This window comes from Chironomus tepperi, unplaced genomic scaffold, assembly GCF_022539635.2.
Source record: "Chironomus tepperi strain 1889 unplaced genomic scaffold, CSIRO-AGI_Ctep_v1 contig_81, whole genome shotgun sequence".
NCBI lineage: Eukaryota > Metazoa > Arthropoda > Insecta > Diptera > Chironomidae > Chironomus > Chironomus tepperi.
Window position 1 is genome coordinate 296,628 of NW_027226203.1, and position 19,939 is coordinate 316,566.

Here is a 19,939-nt window from a genome sequence, read left to right on the forward strand (position 1 = left end):
GGGTAATTAAAATTATTTGAGGCAAACAAAAAAAAAAGTATTTTTTTGTGTGTAAAACAAAGAGTTAATTTTAAACATTTTTTTTTTCTCTTCTACATCGCAAATTTTTCTTTGAAAATATTTTTATGGCTTTCAACAGACTGTAAAATGGGAAGTTGAATGGGTTTTTGATTGCCGATTTGAGTTATTGAGGTTGTGTCATGGGAATAATCATTAATAAATTAAGTGAATCTAGTTTGGGCATTAAAATATGAATTTTAATTAATTCTGTATTAATTATCCGATTTAGAATGACTTTTTTTGAGTATATTAGAAGATTCAGGGGGTTAACGGTATTTAAAGAGACTTAAAAACATTTGTGCAAGTGGCTTGGATCCCACTGTAAAATGTAGGTCTCTAAAGGTTGTACAACAGATTAATAATCGCAATCGCATTGTATTAGGGTAAGCCCTTCAAGAATATGAATCAAAAGACATTATAAATGGATCAATTTAGTTCAGCTTGACACTATAGTGGTCCATAGCCCTTACATGTTCAAAATGCCCTTAAAGGTCGTTATCGTGCTTGAAAATCTGAATTAGAATATTGAAATTTAGATGAATTAGGATATTGACCTAAATAAATTTATTCAAACTAAAGTAGTAATGGGCAACGTTCTATTTTTCGCGGGACACCTTGGTGGTAATTCTCAATTAAAACCACACTAGGCATACGACTCATGACATTTTTGGCAGCACCCAGGTTGTTCACTACTGAGCTAAAGCAATGGATATGACGAATTTTAATCGGTAACCCCAACAATACAATGTGTTCACTAGGGCACTGCTACGTCTCCATTTTCCCGACCGACACAAATGAAAAAGGCTTCATCACGGAGCTTTTAAGGCTCTATTTAACCTCTTTTATTAATACCAAATGGAAGCTGCCTTAAAAGCTCCGTGGGCTCCTCCACTTTTTCATTTGGGTCGCTCGGTATTGTGCTGTTCGAGTAAAATGCATCTGTAGACTAATAGGAAGCTCTTCACCCCAAATTTGGTGTGTTAACTCGAAGGTCGTTAAAGCAGATATGGCGAAGTGGCTAAAGTGTCAGTCTATCAATCCTAACGTCCTGGATTCAATCCCAGAGAAAGTCTAGTTTGCTTTGTGTGCCTTTTCCCTGTTCAAGTCATGTCAACTCGTTTTGTGTGATTCGTGACACACAAATTGCGGTTAGCAACATTGTACTGATATACCCTAGGTCATGCAATGTGCAAAGTTGGAAAATCTATCGTCTTAATCCTCAAATCAGCTCAAAATTCTCTCCCATTCTTCATAAAAATTTTCCATTTCATAAACAATTTTCCGAACCCAAACTCATCATTTTGATTCCACATGATCAACAATCGAGAAGCAAAAAAAATTCACTTCCATTTCTCATTTACTGCCTTAAAAATATTACTTTCCATACGCAAAGCATGATTCTCTCATTTCTTTTTAAAAAAAAAATTTAAAAAGTATTTTTTTTGCTTTAGTTAATTAATTATATACACATGTCAAGCTGTTGTCAGCAAAAATGCAATTCACTGCTACCGACTGAGCGTGAAACATATAAACATACAGTAAATTTTTTTTTTACACAAACACAGCAAGATTCATACTGCCAACTGTCATGTCTTGTCATCACCTCTCTCTTTTTCACCCATCCACATGTAGTTTTATGGTTGTAAATTGGACGAACTCATTCGTGGATAGAGAGCAGCATATGGTGAAAAATATGGAGCAAGTGATGGATGAGGTGGAAGTAGTCCAGCGAGTGATGATGCGCCAGGCGGTGGAAGAAGTGGATTTTTACTGTACGGATGATAGCGTGCACTTGATAGGGGACTCAATGGTGGTGTTGGATATGTTCGTGGAAATGCAGCAAGTAATGAGTTTGTTGATGCGGATGAGGCATTGAGGAGGGCATCCGGAATTGCATTTCCTGTATGTTCGGCTCTCAGATGTTGAAATAGGTCATCTGATGCTGAGAATCTCTTTCCACAATAACTTGAGTCTGGTCCCACCCAATTACAGCTGTAAGGATAGAAATTTCTAATTAATTTACAGTGATTCTGCTTATTTTTCGGATAGTTCCTCAAAATTTTCATCAAATATTCATTAAAATTCAATTTTTTAATCTTTATGTCCAGCATGTCGCATGCAACATCCCATAAAAACACAAAAATCTACTTACACATACGGCATCTGAGAAGCAGCAGCAAGTTGAGCTAATTGTGCATGATAAGCCATCGCAGCAGCCGGATTAGAAGCCATAGCCTTACTCATTGAATGATCGCATGTACATCCAGGTGGACATGCACTTCCAGCACCATTTTTATTAGCCATCATATGTGATCCTAAACTACATCCCGTACAATATGGATCCCGGCACATTCCCATCATCATATCCGCAGCACTTGATGCTGCCTTCATTCGTGCATAATTAAGATATGGATTTAATGCAGCAGCTTTAAGCATTGTCTGATGTTGTGCTATGAGATCCATTGGATTTGCATAAGGCCCGGGACCATAAGGATATCCGTTAAGATAAGGCATCGTTGAATATGGACTAGCAGCTGCTAAACTCCTCAGTGCTGCAATATCCTTATCTATATGTGATTTCTGTTGTTGAGCTTCTACGGATGTTGGTGTCGTTGACTTGTGTGAGGCACTTGATGAATTTGAATTTGATTTATCATTTGTCGTCTTTGGCGATGCCGATGGCGGTGACTTTCTCGTATGCTGTGAACTTGTACTTGCTGTTGATTCACATCGTTCAATGCCATTTGTATGCGGTGATGTTATCACTTTTGCATTTACATTTGCTGCTTTAAGTCGACTCGCTACTCGTAAATCATCGGGCATATCATTGTCACGTACACTCGACTCATATGGCTTAAAACTTGACTTAAAGTCATTTGGTGAACTGCCATTAAGACTTCCGCTTGGTGATGTTGATATTTTATCGCGCATTTTATTACTTTTCTCAATATTTGCAAGTAATTTTGGATTTGGTGTTGCATCGGAGCCTATGGCACTACATGTCTGTGCTAAAAGTGCTAATGGACTTGACTTTGTGTCAAACTGTAAAGAGAGAAGGAAAAGAAATGAAAAAATTAATTTAAATTAATTAATTAATGACAATTAATTGTGAGATTTGCTGTAATAGCTGCAATTGCTGTTAATTAACCTGCACCATAAATTTTATTTCTTGATTGTTTTGTTGCTGTTGCTGTTTTGTGATTATTTTAAAATAAATTGTCTGTAATCCTTTTTGCAGGTTTTGTAAGTTTTCTTTCATGGGAGGTAAACTGCTTTTTCTAGCGGTAGATGTTGTAGAATTGGAGTAAATTGAGGTTAGAATAGCGGAAATGGAGCTAAATTGAGTTTGAATTAGGTCAGACTCATTTAAATCAGGATCATCATTCAGGCTCAATGAGGTAAACTATGGCAAATTGAGGCAAATTTGAATCAAATTAAGGTTATATTAACCAAATTGTGCCAAATTCTACTGAATTGAGGTAATGCAAGCTGAATTGAACTAAATGCTGTTAAAGTAAAGCTAAACTGGCTGAATTTGGATCAAATTAGGCTACATTGATGTTAGATTAGGTAAATTGAGGCAAATTTGGTGATTTGAAGTTAAAATTCACTCAAATAGTGCAAGATAAGTTGAATTGGAGTAACACTGGCTGATATGGAACTAAATTGAGCTAAATTAATGCTAAAAAAGCTTATATAGAGCAGATTCGAGCTAAGTTAATGCTAAACAATCGTATACGACGCCAATTTAAGCTAAATTAAGGTTAGATCATCTATTTTAGGGAAGATTTGACGGAATTTTACTAAACAGAACAAATATAGAGCACAAAGGGTCATTTTAATCTATCGCAACCTTATCAGAAGTTAGGCCAGCTATGTTAGGCTCATCAAGTTGAATTAAAGCAAATTAGACAAATTAGGCAAGTTTGCTGAATTGAAACCAAAGCTGAATTGAGACAAATTTTTGCTAAATTGAGACAAATTTGTGCTGAATTCAGACAAATTTGAGCTAAATCGGAGCAAATTCATCCGAATTGAGACACCTTTGAGCTGAATTGGAGCAGGAATCATCATCTAAATTTAGACAAATTTAAGCAAAATTAGAACGAATTTTACTGAATTGACACAAATGAGGAGTAAACCAGCAGCTTTACCTCTAATTACTCACACCTTTCCCTTTTTCCCATTCCATCTCAAAAGTCAAAATAAAATTTAAAGTTATTGCTCGCAATTTCAAGTGTTAAATTTCAACAATATCTCCTTCACTTCCAAAAAAAAAAACAATTAATGGTTCATTAAAATTACGCAATAAATTTTATTTTCAATACTCCTTTTAGTACCACTTCTGCCATTATTGTCATTATTATTATTAACAAAAAAAACACACAGAACAATTTTTCTGTATTAGCATTAAATTACCCAAAGGAGAGAGAGAAATAAAGGCATTGCAAATATATAAAACATGACAGAGAGAGGAAAATAAGTTTTATGTAGCAATTTACGGTTGTGCTACTAACAATGATCATAAATTACGCGTAATGTTGGAAGTGGTAGAAATGGTGTTAGCCTCAGTATAGAGGAATATATATATAAAATTTATAATATTAAAATGTTAAATGCAATGACAATTTTTATTGTCCTCCTTTCCCGTCCCTGCCCTTGGTTGTGTCATTTCTTAAAGAAATTTGCTTTTCTTTTCTTATGTGAATTATTAGGAGGTTCTTGATATATTGAGGAAGAACTAATGGGTTTAATTGAAATTGTCTTAGATTTTAAGGCAATTGAGGCGCATTTTTGGGGCATTTTGTTGAATTATTGTTCAATTTAGAGGTTATTTTGGGCCCTAGAGGTTATTAGCAGGGGGTATTTAAGAAGGGGGGCTTTTTGGGTACCAAAAGCGGGATTTTACACCCAAGCTCACTATTTTTGAAACTTTATGCGTTTTTGTAGTATTATGTTGAATTATTGTTGTATTTAGGGCTTGATATTAATACTAGTAGTTATTAGTAATGACATTTTAAGGGAGGGAAGCCGTTTGGCACCAAAACGGGGGATTTGAAACTCAAGTACAATTTTTTAGACACTCGCGTATTTTTAGATTATTTCGTTGAATTATCTAAAAGTCCTAAGAGTTCTAAAGGCGGTATCTCCCACAGTCAGGCTAGGGATGGTAAGGCTTACAATCTACCATTTTAGGAATCAATGTGCACAAAGAAAGCAACTTATATGCATATAATGGCACTAGATATGAAGAAGGGACATTTGGGTCAAAAAGAAGTGTTTTACACCAAAATCTCTATGTTTGAACCCCCTTTCCCCCTCAAAACATTTCTCCCAACATCCCTAATTCATCTCTAACTCCTCATCCTCCAATACAAACCAGTCGACAACCTAACAATAATCTATTCACTTCCCAGTAAACAAACTGTCCCAAAATCAACCCATTCACCCAAAAACAACCATCCATTACGACTAAATGGCAATAAATTTTAATTGAATTGCTTTTTAAATGGATATATGTATAGGGGGGGACAGTGCGACATGGTGTATGTGATAATAATGCAGGTCTTTGTCAGTAAGTTTAAGCAATAAATTTTCATCCTTATAACTGAAAATTGCTGTTACTGCTCATTTTCTCATCTGCAAAATAATAATAATAATAATAATAATGAGATTTATGTCTGTATGTATGGACACTCATTGCCGGTATATAGCGCAAAAGTATCATGAAGAAGAAAAATTCTCTTTTTTTTGTATTAAATTTATGATGCAAAACAGACAGTTTATAATTCATAAGTCATATTTTACAAGCTTATGTTCTCACTTTGAATCTTGTTATATACTCAATTTCCCATCCTCACTAACTATATATGCATATGTGGCTCAGGTTAACGAGTAATGATGAATGACTGAGCCATAAATTTTTGATTTTTAATGGTAATAAATTAAAATTTCAAACCAATATGTGCGATGTGTATCATTATTATTTATTGGTTGTATTATTGAGAGACTTCAATTAATAATTTTAAAAGAGAAATGTCGTGTGGATAGGACTAGAATTATGTGGATGATTAGCTCGTTTTATACTGGGCTTGATTGATTTTAAAAGCATTAATTTTGATTGATTTTGAAGCATTGCTTTTGATTGTCTTTGAAGCATTGCTTTTGATTGACTTTGAAGCATTGCTTTTGAAAGATTTTGAAACATTGTTTTTGATAGATTTTGAAACATTGCTTTTGATTTTCTTTGAAGCATTGCTTTTGATTGTCTTTGAAGCATTGCTTTTGATTGTCTTTGAAGCATTGCTTTTGATTGTCTTTGAAGCATTGCTTTTGATTGTCTTTGAAGCATTGCTTTTGATTGTCTTTGAAGCATTGCTTTTGATTGAATTTGAAGCATTGCTTTTGATTGTCTTTGAAACATTGTTTTTGATTGTTTTTAAAGTGTTGCTTTTTGACTTATCTTTAGAATGTCAATTTGCACTCAATTTTAAAGCACAGCTTCATATTTGACTATCGAGTGTTTCATGATTCCAACTTAAATCATCGCTTCATTCTTAACTTTAAAGTATCACATTATATTCAACCCTACAAGATGAAAAACGCGCTAATAAAAACAGACCTCATAACAAAATACATTGCAAGGCCATTAGAAGATGGAACAAAGTGAAAAAAAAATATAAAAGTTATTGCTTATTGCTCAAAGTATCTGGTGAGAGAAAATGAAATAAAATGATTTTTATTGGGACATAAATCATTGAAATTTGATTGAAATTGACACTGAATGAGATACGGTTGAAATGTATTATTTATTTTTGTAAAAATTTTGTACGTTTTCAACTGTTTTTGAGTTTTTTAGAGAATGATGTGGATTTAGGGATGGAATGGTAGTTGTGATGATGGATTTTGATGGTGGATGACCCCTAACATATGGGAGGTCATGGATCACAATTGATCTGTACGACCAGCGAAGTAAGTAAGTGAGCATGCTTTCATCATACAGAAATACCTATACGGTACCTAAAAGCAGTCTATTTGCCTGTTAGGGGGCTTTAGGGGGCTTTAGTCATGATTTAATTTAGAATAAATTCAGATTGTCCAAGTTGAGAGTTGTCATTTAATCCATAGATTCAGTTCAAGTCAGTTAAGAGAGAATAATGAGAAAAACCGGTTCTAGGGCTGATTTTGGTAGGTCTAAAGCTAAATTCAGCCTGAAATTACACATTATCTTGACAAAACGATGGCTCAATGTCTTATTTTCGACCTTTTGTCTTGAAAAATTCTAGTAAATTGAAGAATTCTGTTCAAAAATAGAAAAGATTGGGTATGCCTGCTGGGTATGCTCCTGAAAGCTTGTCATCCATGCTAATCCTCAAAATATCAACAATTATTTTTAAAAAATTTCAATTTTTATAAGAAATTTTCCTTTTTGAAAAATAATGTCAAAATTCTCCAATTTAATTCCTTCAAAAAATTTCACTTCCTAGATTCCGATTCCTCCTCCAATGTTCTTATCTCCATGTTTTTTCTCACTTAATTTAAAAACAAAATTTACAACATAACAATAAATTACAATTTCATTTTTTTTCCTTCCTTTTAAGTACAAAAAAATATTTTTTCAGCTTTCTTAAAAACTGCATAAACAGCATGAAATAAATAATGCTTTATAGTCATTCACATAAGCAACAACATTAAAGAGAATAAACGAAAAAAAAAGAAAATAAAAAACACTGAGTGAGAGAGGTAATAAAGATAAGTTAAGGTTACTTAAATGTGTCTTGCTTTTTATGCTTATTTATGTTGTACGAAAAAAGGGCAAGGAATGGTTACTTTATGCTGATTGTTATGCTGTGATAATTTTATGTTTTTTTACTTGCAGGGAAAATTTTTTACATTGTTGAACTTCTTTTTTATGTATTTTAATGGGTTTATGGGAGAATGATGAGGTCGGAATGAGAAGGAAGTTTGAGAATAAGAGCTGATGTGTTTGTGGTTTTGTGGATTTTTTGGGATTGTTAAGGTTGTTTTGGGGGTCATTGTTGAGTAGAATTGGCAAAAGACAGGTTTTGTCGCTTATCAGATCACCGACTTCAGGTCCATCCTTCTTTGGGTTGCCGTATTAAGCTCTAAGATCAATTTGATGTTGCTAGAGCTCGAAGACGACTTGAATTTTGAACAAAAAGGTCAACTTCAAGCTCTTGGTCAAGTCAATGATCTGGTGTGTCTCAATTTACTAGCTGTAGAGGCAGAACAACCCAAATCGACCCAAAACAACCCTAACCGACCCAAAACAACCCTAACCGACCCAAAACAACCTTAACTGACCCAAATCAACCCTAACCGACCCAAAGCAATCCTAATCGACCCAGACAACCCTAACCGACCCAAGACAACCCTAACTGACCCAAAACAACCCTAACCGACCCAAAACAACCCTAACCGACCCATAACCTGCTTTTATGTTCCAAAAAGATCAATCTCTAAAAACTCAACCCATTCATCTCCCCCAAAAAATGCACTTTATTCCCATTTTAAACCTCAATTTTTCAACTCAAACTTTCCCAATTCTTTTATTTAACTTTTTTTCATTCTCAAAAAACAGTTCAAAATATAATAAAAATTTATGAATCTAATTGATTTTATTTATGGCTTTTTGTCGAATGATTTATTGTTTAATTATCATCATTTACTGCTCTATCTCCCTCTCTCTCCCTTCCTTGCTTGTTATATTGCATAAGTTTTTCTATCGCCATCTCACTTTAACTGACTCAATTTTTTATTCTTTTTAAGTTTGGTTCTTATTTATGCATTTCATAAATTTATACCAAAATGATTAAGTGAATTGAAATGAAATCAACATACAATGTAATGGATTGCTGAAGAGAAGAAAGGATGAGAAATGATGGCACCCTTAGGTGAGGTGTCGAAAGGTTTCGGTGTAAATTATGATGTTTTGAGGGAATTGAATTAAAGAAATGCCAAATAAAGTTCAATTTTTTATGCATTTTTGTCATAACACATTTCAAAATTTGCCATGAAAAACATGTCAAAATTAATTAAATTGTGAAAAAAGTGCCAATTTCAATAATTGTAAAAGGTTCAAATCCTTAAAGTCATGAAAATAATCTGCTAATTTTGTAAATAATTTTTTATTTTTTTTTTCAATTTTAGAATATTAAAAAATTTCACAAGGAACTAAAGAAGAAGAATTGAGCATAAAAAGTGCATGTTCCATTTCAATATTTCTTATTTAAAAAAAAAACTCCAAAAGAAGGCCGAGAATGAAAGAAAAATTGCCGAAAATAAAAAAGAACTGCTGAGAATGGAAGGAGGAAAGAAGATTAATGGAATCAAATGAATTAATAAATTAAGAAAAACGAGCAAAAGAGACGCAAAAAAGGAATTAAAATGCAAAGTTGAAGTCATTTTTTATGTTTCTTTATTTCTTACAAAAAAAAGACAAGAAAATTTTCCTTTATGGAAGTTCAAAAGGGGAAAAATGGAATTAATGGAGGTAAAAAATTGCAAATTGTAGGTTTTTAAGGGGTTGATAAAATCATTAACAATTACTTGTTTATGCAATCAGGCCTTTTTGGCAATAAATTTTGTTGAAATTACTTTAAGTAGCATCGTGTCGAGTCTTTGGGCTGACATTGTAATTTTGGGAGTGGATTTTAGAATTTTTTGACAATTTTTTGGGTTCGAAAATTACAAAAAATTCCAATTTTTATTTTTTTGGTCAAAAATTCACAAATCTAATTGAAAATTGAACGTTTCTACCAAAATTTGACCTAAAACCCTTCAATTCCCATTCTAATCACATCCAAACTCACTTCTCAACATCCTCAAAAAAATCCCAATTTTCACATCCAATTTAACACCATAAACAATTCAATTTCTCACAAACTAACAATTCAATTTACTTTAACAAGTCTTAAACAAGTCCAATAAAATCACAAAATTTATTGACTTAACAAACAATTCGTTAATTAGTAATGCAATCGATTTAAGACTTATTGAATTTTTTTTAAACAGCTTTTATTTAATTATTCACACACTTTTAAATAATTCAACAATTTTTATTGTTTCTCATAAGGTGGATTTGAAATCGGTTTAGTGTTATTACTTGTTTCTTTTCCTATTCACAGTTTTAAGTGCTTAACGTTTCAATTAACATTTTTATTATTAATCGGTTTAATCACATGGGAAGTTTTGTTGAAGCTAGGGTGGGAAACTTGAATTTATCGAGCCTTAACAGACTCTGCAGAGCCTTAGCAGACTCTCTAGAGCCTTAGCAGACTCTCTAGAGCCTTAGCAGACTCTCTAGAGCCTTAGCAGACTCTCTAGAGCCTTAGCAGACTCTCTAGAGCCTTAGCAGACTCTCTAGAGCCTTAGCAGACTCTCTAGAGCTTGAGCAGACTCTCTAGAGCTTGAGCAGACTCTCTAGAGCTTGAGCAGACTCTCTAGAGCTTTAACAGACTCTCTAGAGCCTTAACAGACTCTCTAGAGCCTTAACAGACTCTCTAGAGCCTTAACAGACTCTCTAGAGCCTTAACAGACTCTCTAGAGCCTTAACAGACTCTCTAGAGCCTTAACAGACTCTCTAGAGCCTTAACAGACTCTCTAGAGCCTTAACAGACTCTCTAGAGCCTTAACAGACTCTCTAGAGCCTTAACAGACTCTCTAGAGCCTTAACAGACTCTCTAGAGCTTGAGCAGACTCTCTAGAGCCTTAACAGACTCTCTAGAGCCTTAACAGACTCTCTAGAGCTTAGCAAACACTACAGAGCCTTGACAGACTTCTCAGATCCAAATAAACCCATCAAAATATCCATGGGAATGTAAAGAAAGCAAAGGTCACGATAAATCAACACAAATACCCTCCCAATCCCAATCGTCCACACCCTAACCATCCTTCTACTATTATAAATTTGTAATGTTAAATATGCCAATTGTCATAATTAAAAAATTATATGAATAAAGCACAAACAGTCGAGAAAACAAGCACAAACGAGATTGAAACATTACATTTAATTTATTTTGATTATCTCGACTTTTTGTTTCATATTTCACAATTTTTTTTTATTCATTCAGCCCCGACAATTAAATTGTGTACAATGAGAATACAATCAGACAGGCCACACTATTCATCTCATTGTTGAGTTTGTGTGTTGTCTTATTGTTCGCATCAATTAACAGCTTTACAATATTTTATCCACAATAATTGGAAAGCTATAAAGCAATAATGGTAATTAATTGACTTTGACTTGTGTTTTGTTTTTTCAGTGCGGTGAGAATTTTGAATGACGAGGAGTTTGTGGGGTACGCGGTTTGTCTGAGTGTCAATTCATGCGTTTTTGAAGCTGAGAGTCAATCTATGCGTTTTTCAGATTGAACATCAATCCATGCATTTTAAACTAATGTCAATCCATGAGTTTTTCAGGCTGAGTTTCAATTCATGAATTTTTAAGGCTGAGCATCAATGCATGCGTTTTCTCAAGCTGAGCATCAATTCATGTGTTTTTCAGACTGAATGTCTGATATCTACAAGCTTTTCAGGCTGAGTGTCCATTAATGAAATTTTAAGACTGCCAGGCTTTGCGTAAATTCATGTGTTTTCTCAAGCTGAGCGTCGCTTCATGCAATTTTTCAGTCTGAGTGTCAATCCATGAATTTTTAAAGCTGAGCGTCAATCTATACATTTTTCAGATTGAGTATCAATCCTTGCGTTCTTCAAGCTGAGCCTTACTTCATGCGTCTTTTAGACTAAATCTCAATATACTAGTTTTTAGGCTGACCGTCAATCCATGCATTTTTCACACTGAGCTTCAATCCATGCGTTTTTTTTAAGCTGAATGTCAGGTTGATCTTAAACCATGAATTTTTCAAACGTCAATACATTCGTTACTCATACTAAATGTCAATTCATTCGTTCCTCAGGCTAAGCATCAATCAATAAATTTATCAAGCTGAGCGTCAAATCCGTTTATATAATTGCGTCCAAACCCCTCATAACCTCAAAAACATCACCAACTTTTTCCGTTATTTTTCTTTCCTTCTTTTTACATTTTCTTCTTCGTGATTTTTCTCTTCAATTTATTATTAATTAACATCACCATTATATTTATAAGCAATTGGCATTTTGCAGTGTAAAACGAGATAGAGAGAGAAAAAATTTCAAACTCATTAAAAGCATTAAGAGTGGGTTTAAATCACATTTTTTTTTTGTGAAGGCTTGCCGGCACATACAAGTTATACAAGACGGCAAATAAGTACAAAGCATGCGATTATATCTCAATTTACGTGAATTAAGAGAATCATTCATTTCTCAAAACGTCACTTGACGCTTATGAAGCACTTTTTTATTTTTTTCATTATTTATGAAACAATTTTTTTAATCATCAACAATCAGACTCTCTTGACTCGCGCATTTTTATTTTTATTTTTTCATACTTTTGTGCGCGCACGTCGAGACGATTGTCGGTGATTTGTATGGCGATTGGAGTAACTGATCTTATGCGAACATGATCGCTTTTTGCTTCTTTTGATTTGTGCAAAAACTTGAGGATTGTTTTGTCATAGACACTGAGAGAAAAATAAAAATTGAAGCTGAGCGTCATATAGGCTGAGCATCACAAAGGCTGAGCATCACAAAGGCTGAGCGTTTCATAAGCTGAGCATTACTTAAGCTGGACTCTCATACGACTATTCAGATTGGACACCCTAATTTAGTACATCTGACAGTCAGCATCCCTCAAATTAAGTAAACCCAAGCTGAGCATTTGGAGGAAGCTGGATATTCCTCAAGCTGTACGTTCTTCAAGCTGAGCATTCCTCAAGCTGTACATCCTTTAAGCTGAGCATTCTAAAAGCTGAGCACTCCTCAAGCTGAGCATTCCTCAAGCTGAGCATTCTTCAAGCTGAGCATTCCTCAAGCTGAGCATTCCTCAAGCTGAGCATTCCTCAAGCTGAGCATTCCTCAAGCTGAGAATTCTTCAAGCTGTACGTTCCTAAAGCTATGCGTTCCTTAAGCTGAGCATTCCTCAAGTTGAGTGTTTTCCAAGCTGAGCATTCCTCAAGTTGAGTGTTTCTCAAGCTGTACGTTTTTCAAGCTGAGCTTTCCTCAAACAGAGCATTCCTCAAGCTGAGCATTCCTCAAGCTGGATGTTCCTTATGCGTTGCGTTCCTCAAGCTGAGCATTCCTCAAGATGAGCATTTTTGTTTGCTAGATTGAGTATCATTCAAGCTGAACGTCCTTCAACCTGATCGTCTTTCAAGCTGAACGTCCTTCAAATTAAGTGTTATTAAAGCTGAGCATTTTCCTTTCTGAGCTTACCTCAGGCTCTGCACTTAATCAAAATCTTAAACAACACAAAAATTTTCCTCTCAGTGCATCCACATACCACAAAACCAGAATAAATAGCCCCAAACTAGACAGCTCACTTGTAATGAGTAATGAGCTCCACAAAACTCTAGAAAGAAGTGCGAGAGATAGACTTAAATTGATGAAATAAAAGTCATAAGAAAAACAACTGTCTATAAAAAGAATCGCTCAAAAAGTTGTTTTAAAGTAATTGCGAATATTATTTTTCATTATTATTGTATATGCCCGCATTTATTGCTTTTTGATATTGATTGACGTATCAATAGATCGAATATTGAAATAGTCAGCAATCTGGTACATATACACACTTGGCAATTGCGGCAATTGAATTAGACTAAACTGAGTAGAGAGAATTTTGAGATGAATTAAGCGATAAAATTCTGATTTCAAATTACTATGTAAGATTATTGTGTGTGGTGAATATTAATGTAGAGTAAGTGTTGGCTTGAGCGGCTTTTTAATGGGTTTTGGGATTGAGTTTCGTTGGTGGTTTTTTGATTGGAATAATGTTGAAATTATTGAAATTAAGTAATTTGCTGAAATCGATAGTACATACATATTATGTTTATTAATTGTCAATAGACAGTAAAATGTGAAATCTGAACCAGATGGCACATGGGATAGAAATGGACAAAAATTAGGGCTTATGCCAGCGTACCCAAAGAATTTCTAGATTTGATGCGTAAAAAAGGACTCCAAATCCTTATCATTCCAAACTGGCAGAAGTTCTCGAATGATAAAGCCGACTGTAGACGTTTTCTTCCCGCGACAATGGATCAACATGCGCCTCAGCCAAGAAAGGAAGCAAGTAAGTCTCATACAAGAATCAAGTCGGTCTGGGTAAATGTCAAATCAAATTCAGAAGACACATGGCATAGAAATGACCGAAATTCAAGTCTTAAGCCAGCATGATGACTAAGACTTCAGAGCAGATTATATGAATTTCAGTCTCAGGTCAGACTCAAGTCGGTTTGGGATCAGGTTTTCGGTAGTGTCTATACCATGTGTATTTCGACTGAGATGGACTTCCTTAAAAAATGCTTAATAAGATGATCTGAGTCATATTAGGAGATATACGGTTTGCAGTTGACCAGCAATAGAGTCAGATGGAAGGCAATTTGCAGCAATCTAGGCCACAATTCGGAGCATGGTTTCAGTGGGTAAGTAAATACGTCTGCAGTTGCCGAGAATTTGCTAGGTTTGGAATTATATAAGAGGTTTTAACAGTTTTGAGTAGTGTGACCAAAGAACTTCTGAAAGGAAATTGTCGATAGAGACAGTATCGCATTTAATATTGGCAATTGACAGACGGAAGACGGCAATAGAACCAGCTTTAGGCGTCATCTGAGGGAGGCCATGGATCACAGTTGATCTGTACAGTTATCGAAGTAAGTAAGTAAGAGTAGTGTTTAGGCATGCTAAGTTTAATGTTGTGTAGGATATGACATGCATAAGGATTAACGAAATGTAGTCAAGTCTTAGGTAGATCAGAAGGTGATATATGGCCAAATAACCCTAAAATAGTGCAGTTATCTGAGATGTGTCAGAAATAGATTGCTATATTGTAAGTAGATCTGCAACATTAAAGTCTCACGATCTATGACACTCAACTGTGCATACAATAGAGTGTGTAATACCAAAAATGGCTAGTTTTTACTTCATAACCGCGTAGCATGTTGAATTAAAGCTACAATGTTTCACACAAATGCTTTAAAATACCTCAAAAACATTTTAATTACTTTAATCCCTCAGCAAGACAATAAGTTCATCTCCACAAATCCCTAAGCCCCTATAATCTTTTAATAAATATTTTACATCCAAACTCACTAATTAAGCGAACATTCTACGACATTTATAGCCTTCCCAAAAAAAAGAAACTTCATAATTCATTATAAATTTATTAAACATAATCCAACAATAACTGGCACCATTTATATCCTCCATCATAATTCTTACTCCTTTAACATTCGGACATATTTTACAATAAAAGCAATTAAACTTAAACCATGTGGCGCATGTTGTCAATAATTCAACAACAAAAGATGAATTTTATGTTACAAAACTTCTTTTTTTTTTGTTGTTGTGTCCGATTCATGCTGCCGCGCTCTCTTTCTTTGCTGTTGTTGTGGATGTATAAATATATTATAAAAAAATTCATTTCATCGATTTGTTTATTATTGTTATTGTTGAATATTGAAAAGAGCTTTGAGCGCCGATATTTCGACGATATTTTTTAATATTTTTTTAACAAATTGAATGAGGATGGAAAAAAGAAAAAAAAAAGTTATTCTCATATTTAAATCCAATATGTCGAAAATGATAAAATATGAGCCATTAATTTTGACATTAAGCCATGGATTCACGGTAATAGTAATACATTTTTATGTAGTCAATCGGTATATTTATCGCTCTCTTTTCTCGTGGATTTTGCTTTTTGTGTTGTTCCTCTTTTTTTATCAAGCGGTGATGCTTTTTAGGAATATTTTTTAAGATCGGTCAGGTTGGTGTGGTGCATTTTGTCTTTTGATCAGCTCATTCGCAACATTAAATGATAAGTTATACTAAGCATTTGAAGATTAAACGAGATTTTATGATTATAACTCATTTCTTATGAGGTTTGCTGAATTAGGGCAATAATTGGAGCACTTTTTACCACAAGCTACTGTTTTGGACGACCATTTTACTACTATGAGGTAGAGTAACATGCAACGTGCATTTCAACGAATAGTAATCGATGTTAGAGCAGTTTGAACCTTTGTGGCACTTAATTATGTAGATACTAGGATATATACAACCCCAAATGGCATTACACGTCAAAAATGTGACTTGAGACATCATTGTGTAGACTTCCATCTTATATCTGTAATGATAAAGTCTATTTAATTTGCAGGCACCCAACAGGCATAGGACATGCTCCCAAGAGCTCGTTTTTCTTAAATATACTAAGTACTTATGCATGCTGTCGAGTGTAACAGTCACTTTGCTCTGCTCTAGAGAGTATGCGCTCTGCCAGATAGCCGGCATTTTTTAAAAAATTCTACAGGACAACCTGTTCACTAAGCTAAGTCACCATATTAATGATAAGACGTAAAGTTGCCCTCGAGGCACTGTGAAGGCTTATTTCGACCTAATACTATGGCAAAACCCACTATGGGGAATTAAGGAAGCCATAGTTTGACTCCGAAGCTGACCAAATGTTAAGTACACACTTTTTTTTTTTTTGATATTCACTATTACCACTAAATGCACCTCTGACCTCCTAGCCCTATGACGCGATATGTACCTAAAATTATCGATTAAAATCCTATTCTAACCCAGCCTGAAGGATGGCAGCCCGACAATCAGGGTAGGAATATTAAGATTTACAACCTACCATCTCCGAACCCAACATGTACAAAGAAAGCAACAGAATGCAAGTATTATGGCAAAAAATGTGATCCACTGCATGGTGTCGCTGAGGAAAATCATCCAGGGTGATATAGAATTAGATTGAAACCTAATTGTAATCACATATTAAAATACAGTATTTAATTCAACTTAGAAACAAACTTATTGCTCATTAGAACTTTTCTTCTACTATATTTTATTCATCGACATTCAATATAAAGCACAACTTATCCACAAATAGTGTGTAGGTTGAAAATAAACTATCGATTCAATCCCTTCTGCATAATTAATTGTACAGTTAATTACAGTTAAAATTAAATAAAAATGCGCCTTGTGCCTCACATTTGTTACTATCCAAACAACATTTTGCGAACTATTGACTCACTAAATAATAGAATCAACTCAGTTTCAAGTAAACATCCACACGTGATAAAAAAAATTTCAAGTTCTTAAACAAATCCTAAATATTTGATGAAGGAAGATGGCATTTAAGATAAGAACTTAAATTTCACCAAAACCAAGCTTCTTATCATGATGATGATTTGCCATTTGTTATAACAATAAGTCACAATGAGACACACACAACGAATATAAAAAACAGAGAGCAGAGACAACAAACGATAGGGAATTAATGTAAATTATTATGATGTGTAATTTGAGGCTATAAATTAAGATATATTCCAAGTTCCACTCCATTCATCCAGCTTCAGTTCAATTTTTAAGAGGCTATAAGCCGTATAATATGGCGATGGTAGCACATAAATTTTCAGTTTAATATTTATTAATGTGTTCGGTTGTGGATTAAAAATGTTAATTTACGACTTTTAAAGATCTTCATGATGTTTTTTTTGGTTGCTTGAGAGTTTTGGTGATGGAATTAATTTTGGGGGATTTTTTGAGCAGTTTGTCTGAGTGGTTTTTGGGGGTTATGATTGGAATTTGTCAGGTTTTGGGTCAAATTTTCAATTTTTGATTGAATCTGTTCAGCTCAATGTGGTTAATTGATCAAATCCTGCTCAATCCGGCTCCAGGCCTCTGACTTGGTGCTTGATTCAGTCCCAGACTTCCAAATCCACGTCAGAGTCACACCAGCCTGGTACCAGACACTAAACCAATTAACCAACCTGCGCTATTCATGAAAATTCCACAATTTTTGACAAAATCTCAATTTTTTTCCACTTTATCCATGCGTTTCAGACCCAAAAACCCACAAAAAAACCATCAAAATTAATTCACCAAAATTTTTTGCTTGCTCGTTAGTTGTTGCGACTAAAATTAATGTGAGATTCCTCTCCCGATGGCTTCTTAGTTCGCTTTTAATTTATTTTCTGTGTCATTTTGTGAATCGTTTTATTTAATTCGCAACAAACAAAAAAATGATGAACACGCGATCCTTGTGTTGAAATTTTGTGATTGTTTTGGTGATTAACAGATGGGGTTTTTGGTTTTTTGACTCAAAGAGACAAGGAGCGTGCCTATGAGTATGCTCACAATATTGAGGATTCTCAATTTTTGAGTGGACTACTTAACATAATGTGTAGTTAATAATTAGACCTACGGGAGAGTAATGACTAATGACTAATGATCTACGGAACTTCTGAAGAGAATTTAGAGTGTTCCATAAAATTTGTCCACGGAAGGTCTCATTAGAACGCTTATTGAGATGAGTATCCTCATTGTCTGTTAGGATTAAAGTCCCATAACAGGCAAAGAGACCGCTTTTAGATACCGTAGTGGTATAAATGCTTTATCAAAGAATGCTCATTGCTTGTTAGAGTTTGTCTGAAAATTTTGTTAATTAGTTAAGAAATGGCTGTTTGGAGGAGACAGGAGGGGGTCATAACGATGATTGAGCTTTAGTTGAGGAGCTTTCTGGCAAATTTTCAAATTTTTAGGAACAAAATCAATTTTATTCCATACAAATTTCAATTTAATAAATGATAAGGTTCGCTACCCTACCTTCTAGGGATCGCTGCATCCTTAGCACACCCAACCAATCCCTAGTTGATAAAAACTCCATAAAATTCTCCAATAAGCACCAAAAAGTCTCAAACTAAATCCAATTTATTTGATAAGAACCTTAAATGCACACCATTTAATACCCGTAAAAAAGAGCTACAAAAAATTATTCATACAATATATTTTCCTTAATAGATTCTAAGAAGTCATTTTTATGATAATTAATGGACGATTAAGTTTTCATAGATGACAAAAAATTAGACATAAAAAAATAAATTTTTTGTCATCTTAATTGTAATTTACTGCTTTTAATTTTGTGTTATCTGTGGATTTAAAATCTTCTTCTTCTTATTTTTTTGTGTCTTCGATGTCGCCTTTGAGTGATTTATTGAAAACTAATCTGACAATATTGAAGATAATGTTTGAAAATGAATTAAATTTCCATCGAAAGATTAATTTTGAAACATTTTTGTCGGTGCTCTTTTAAGTCTGTCTTGAGATATTTAAAGTGAATTTTGTGTTTAGTGGAATTATCAGGGAGCTGAGCTGTCGTGTTGATGGATTTTGATGAAATCATGAATGATTAATTTTTTGGGGTTTTTTTCAGCGTAAAATTGAAGATTTATGGTTTGGGGTTTGAATAAATTTGTATTAATTTTTAACAAATTTTTAAGAATTTTTCAAAAATTTTTAAGAATTTTTAACAAATTTTTAAGAATTTCTAACAAATTTTTAAGAATTTTTCAACAATTTTTCAGAATTTTTCAACAATTTTTCAGAATTTTTGCAACATTAAGTTGCAATTGTGTAGCATAATCATATCCAAATTCAACCAACTCCAAGTCACTCCAATAAACTATAATTAAAAGCACATTTTCATGCAAAAATGTGTCAAAAAGATTAAAAAAATAATATTTAATCCGATTATAATTGTGTTTTTATTAATTCCATTAATTAAGGCTATTGAAATGTATTCCATATGAAAATTATTGCAGTTTTTAAAAAATAAAAAATTGAATTTTCAACATCGACATCGACACAAAAAAATAATGATAATTATTTAAATCCAATTTTTATGATAATCTAGAAAAATATGCGGCTTTTAAGACACTAAATAATGATTATTGTCAGAATATTTGTTGAAATTGTT

The 19,939-nt window shown here is 33.7% G+C and overlaps 1 protein-coding gene across 4 annotated transcripts in view; it reads right to left on the bottom strand.

Annotated features, from left to right (window-relative positions):
• Positions 1-944: 944 nt before the first annotated feature.
• Positions 945-19,939, bottom strand: part of elB (elbow B) — a 69,398-nt gene continuing 50,403 nt past the window's right edge. For 3 of the 4 annotated variants that reach the window (XM_070633808.1, XM_070633809.1, XM_070633810.1), the window contains exons 3-4: positions 2,213-3,102; positions 945-2,070 (exon numbers count right to left, since the gene is read on the bottom strand). In XM_070633808.1, the coding sequence (XP_070489909.1) occupies positions 1,695-2,070; positions 2,213-3,102 (1,266 nt within the window). In that variant the 3' untranslated portion in view covers positions 945-1,694. The remainder of the gene's footprint in view (positions 2,071-2,212; positions 3,103-19,939) is intronic. The other variant, XM_070633812.1, reaches the window with a different exon arrangement.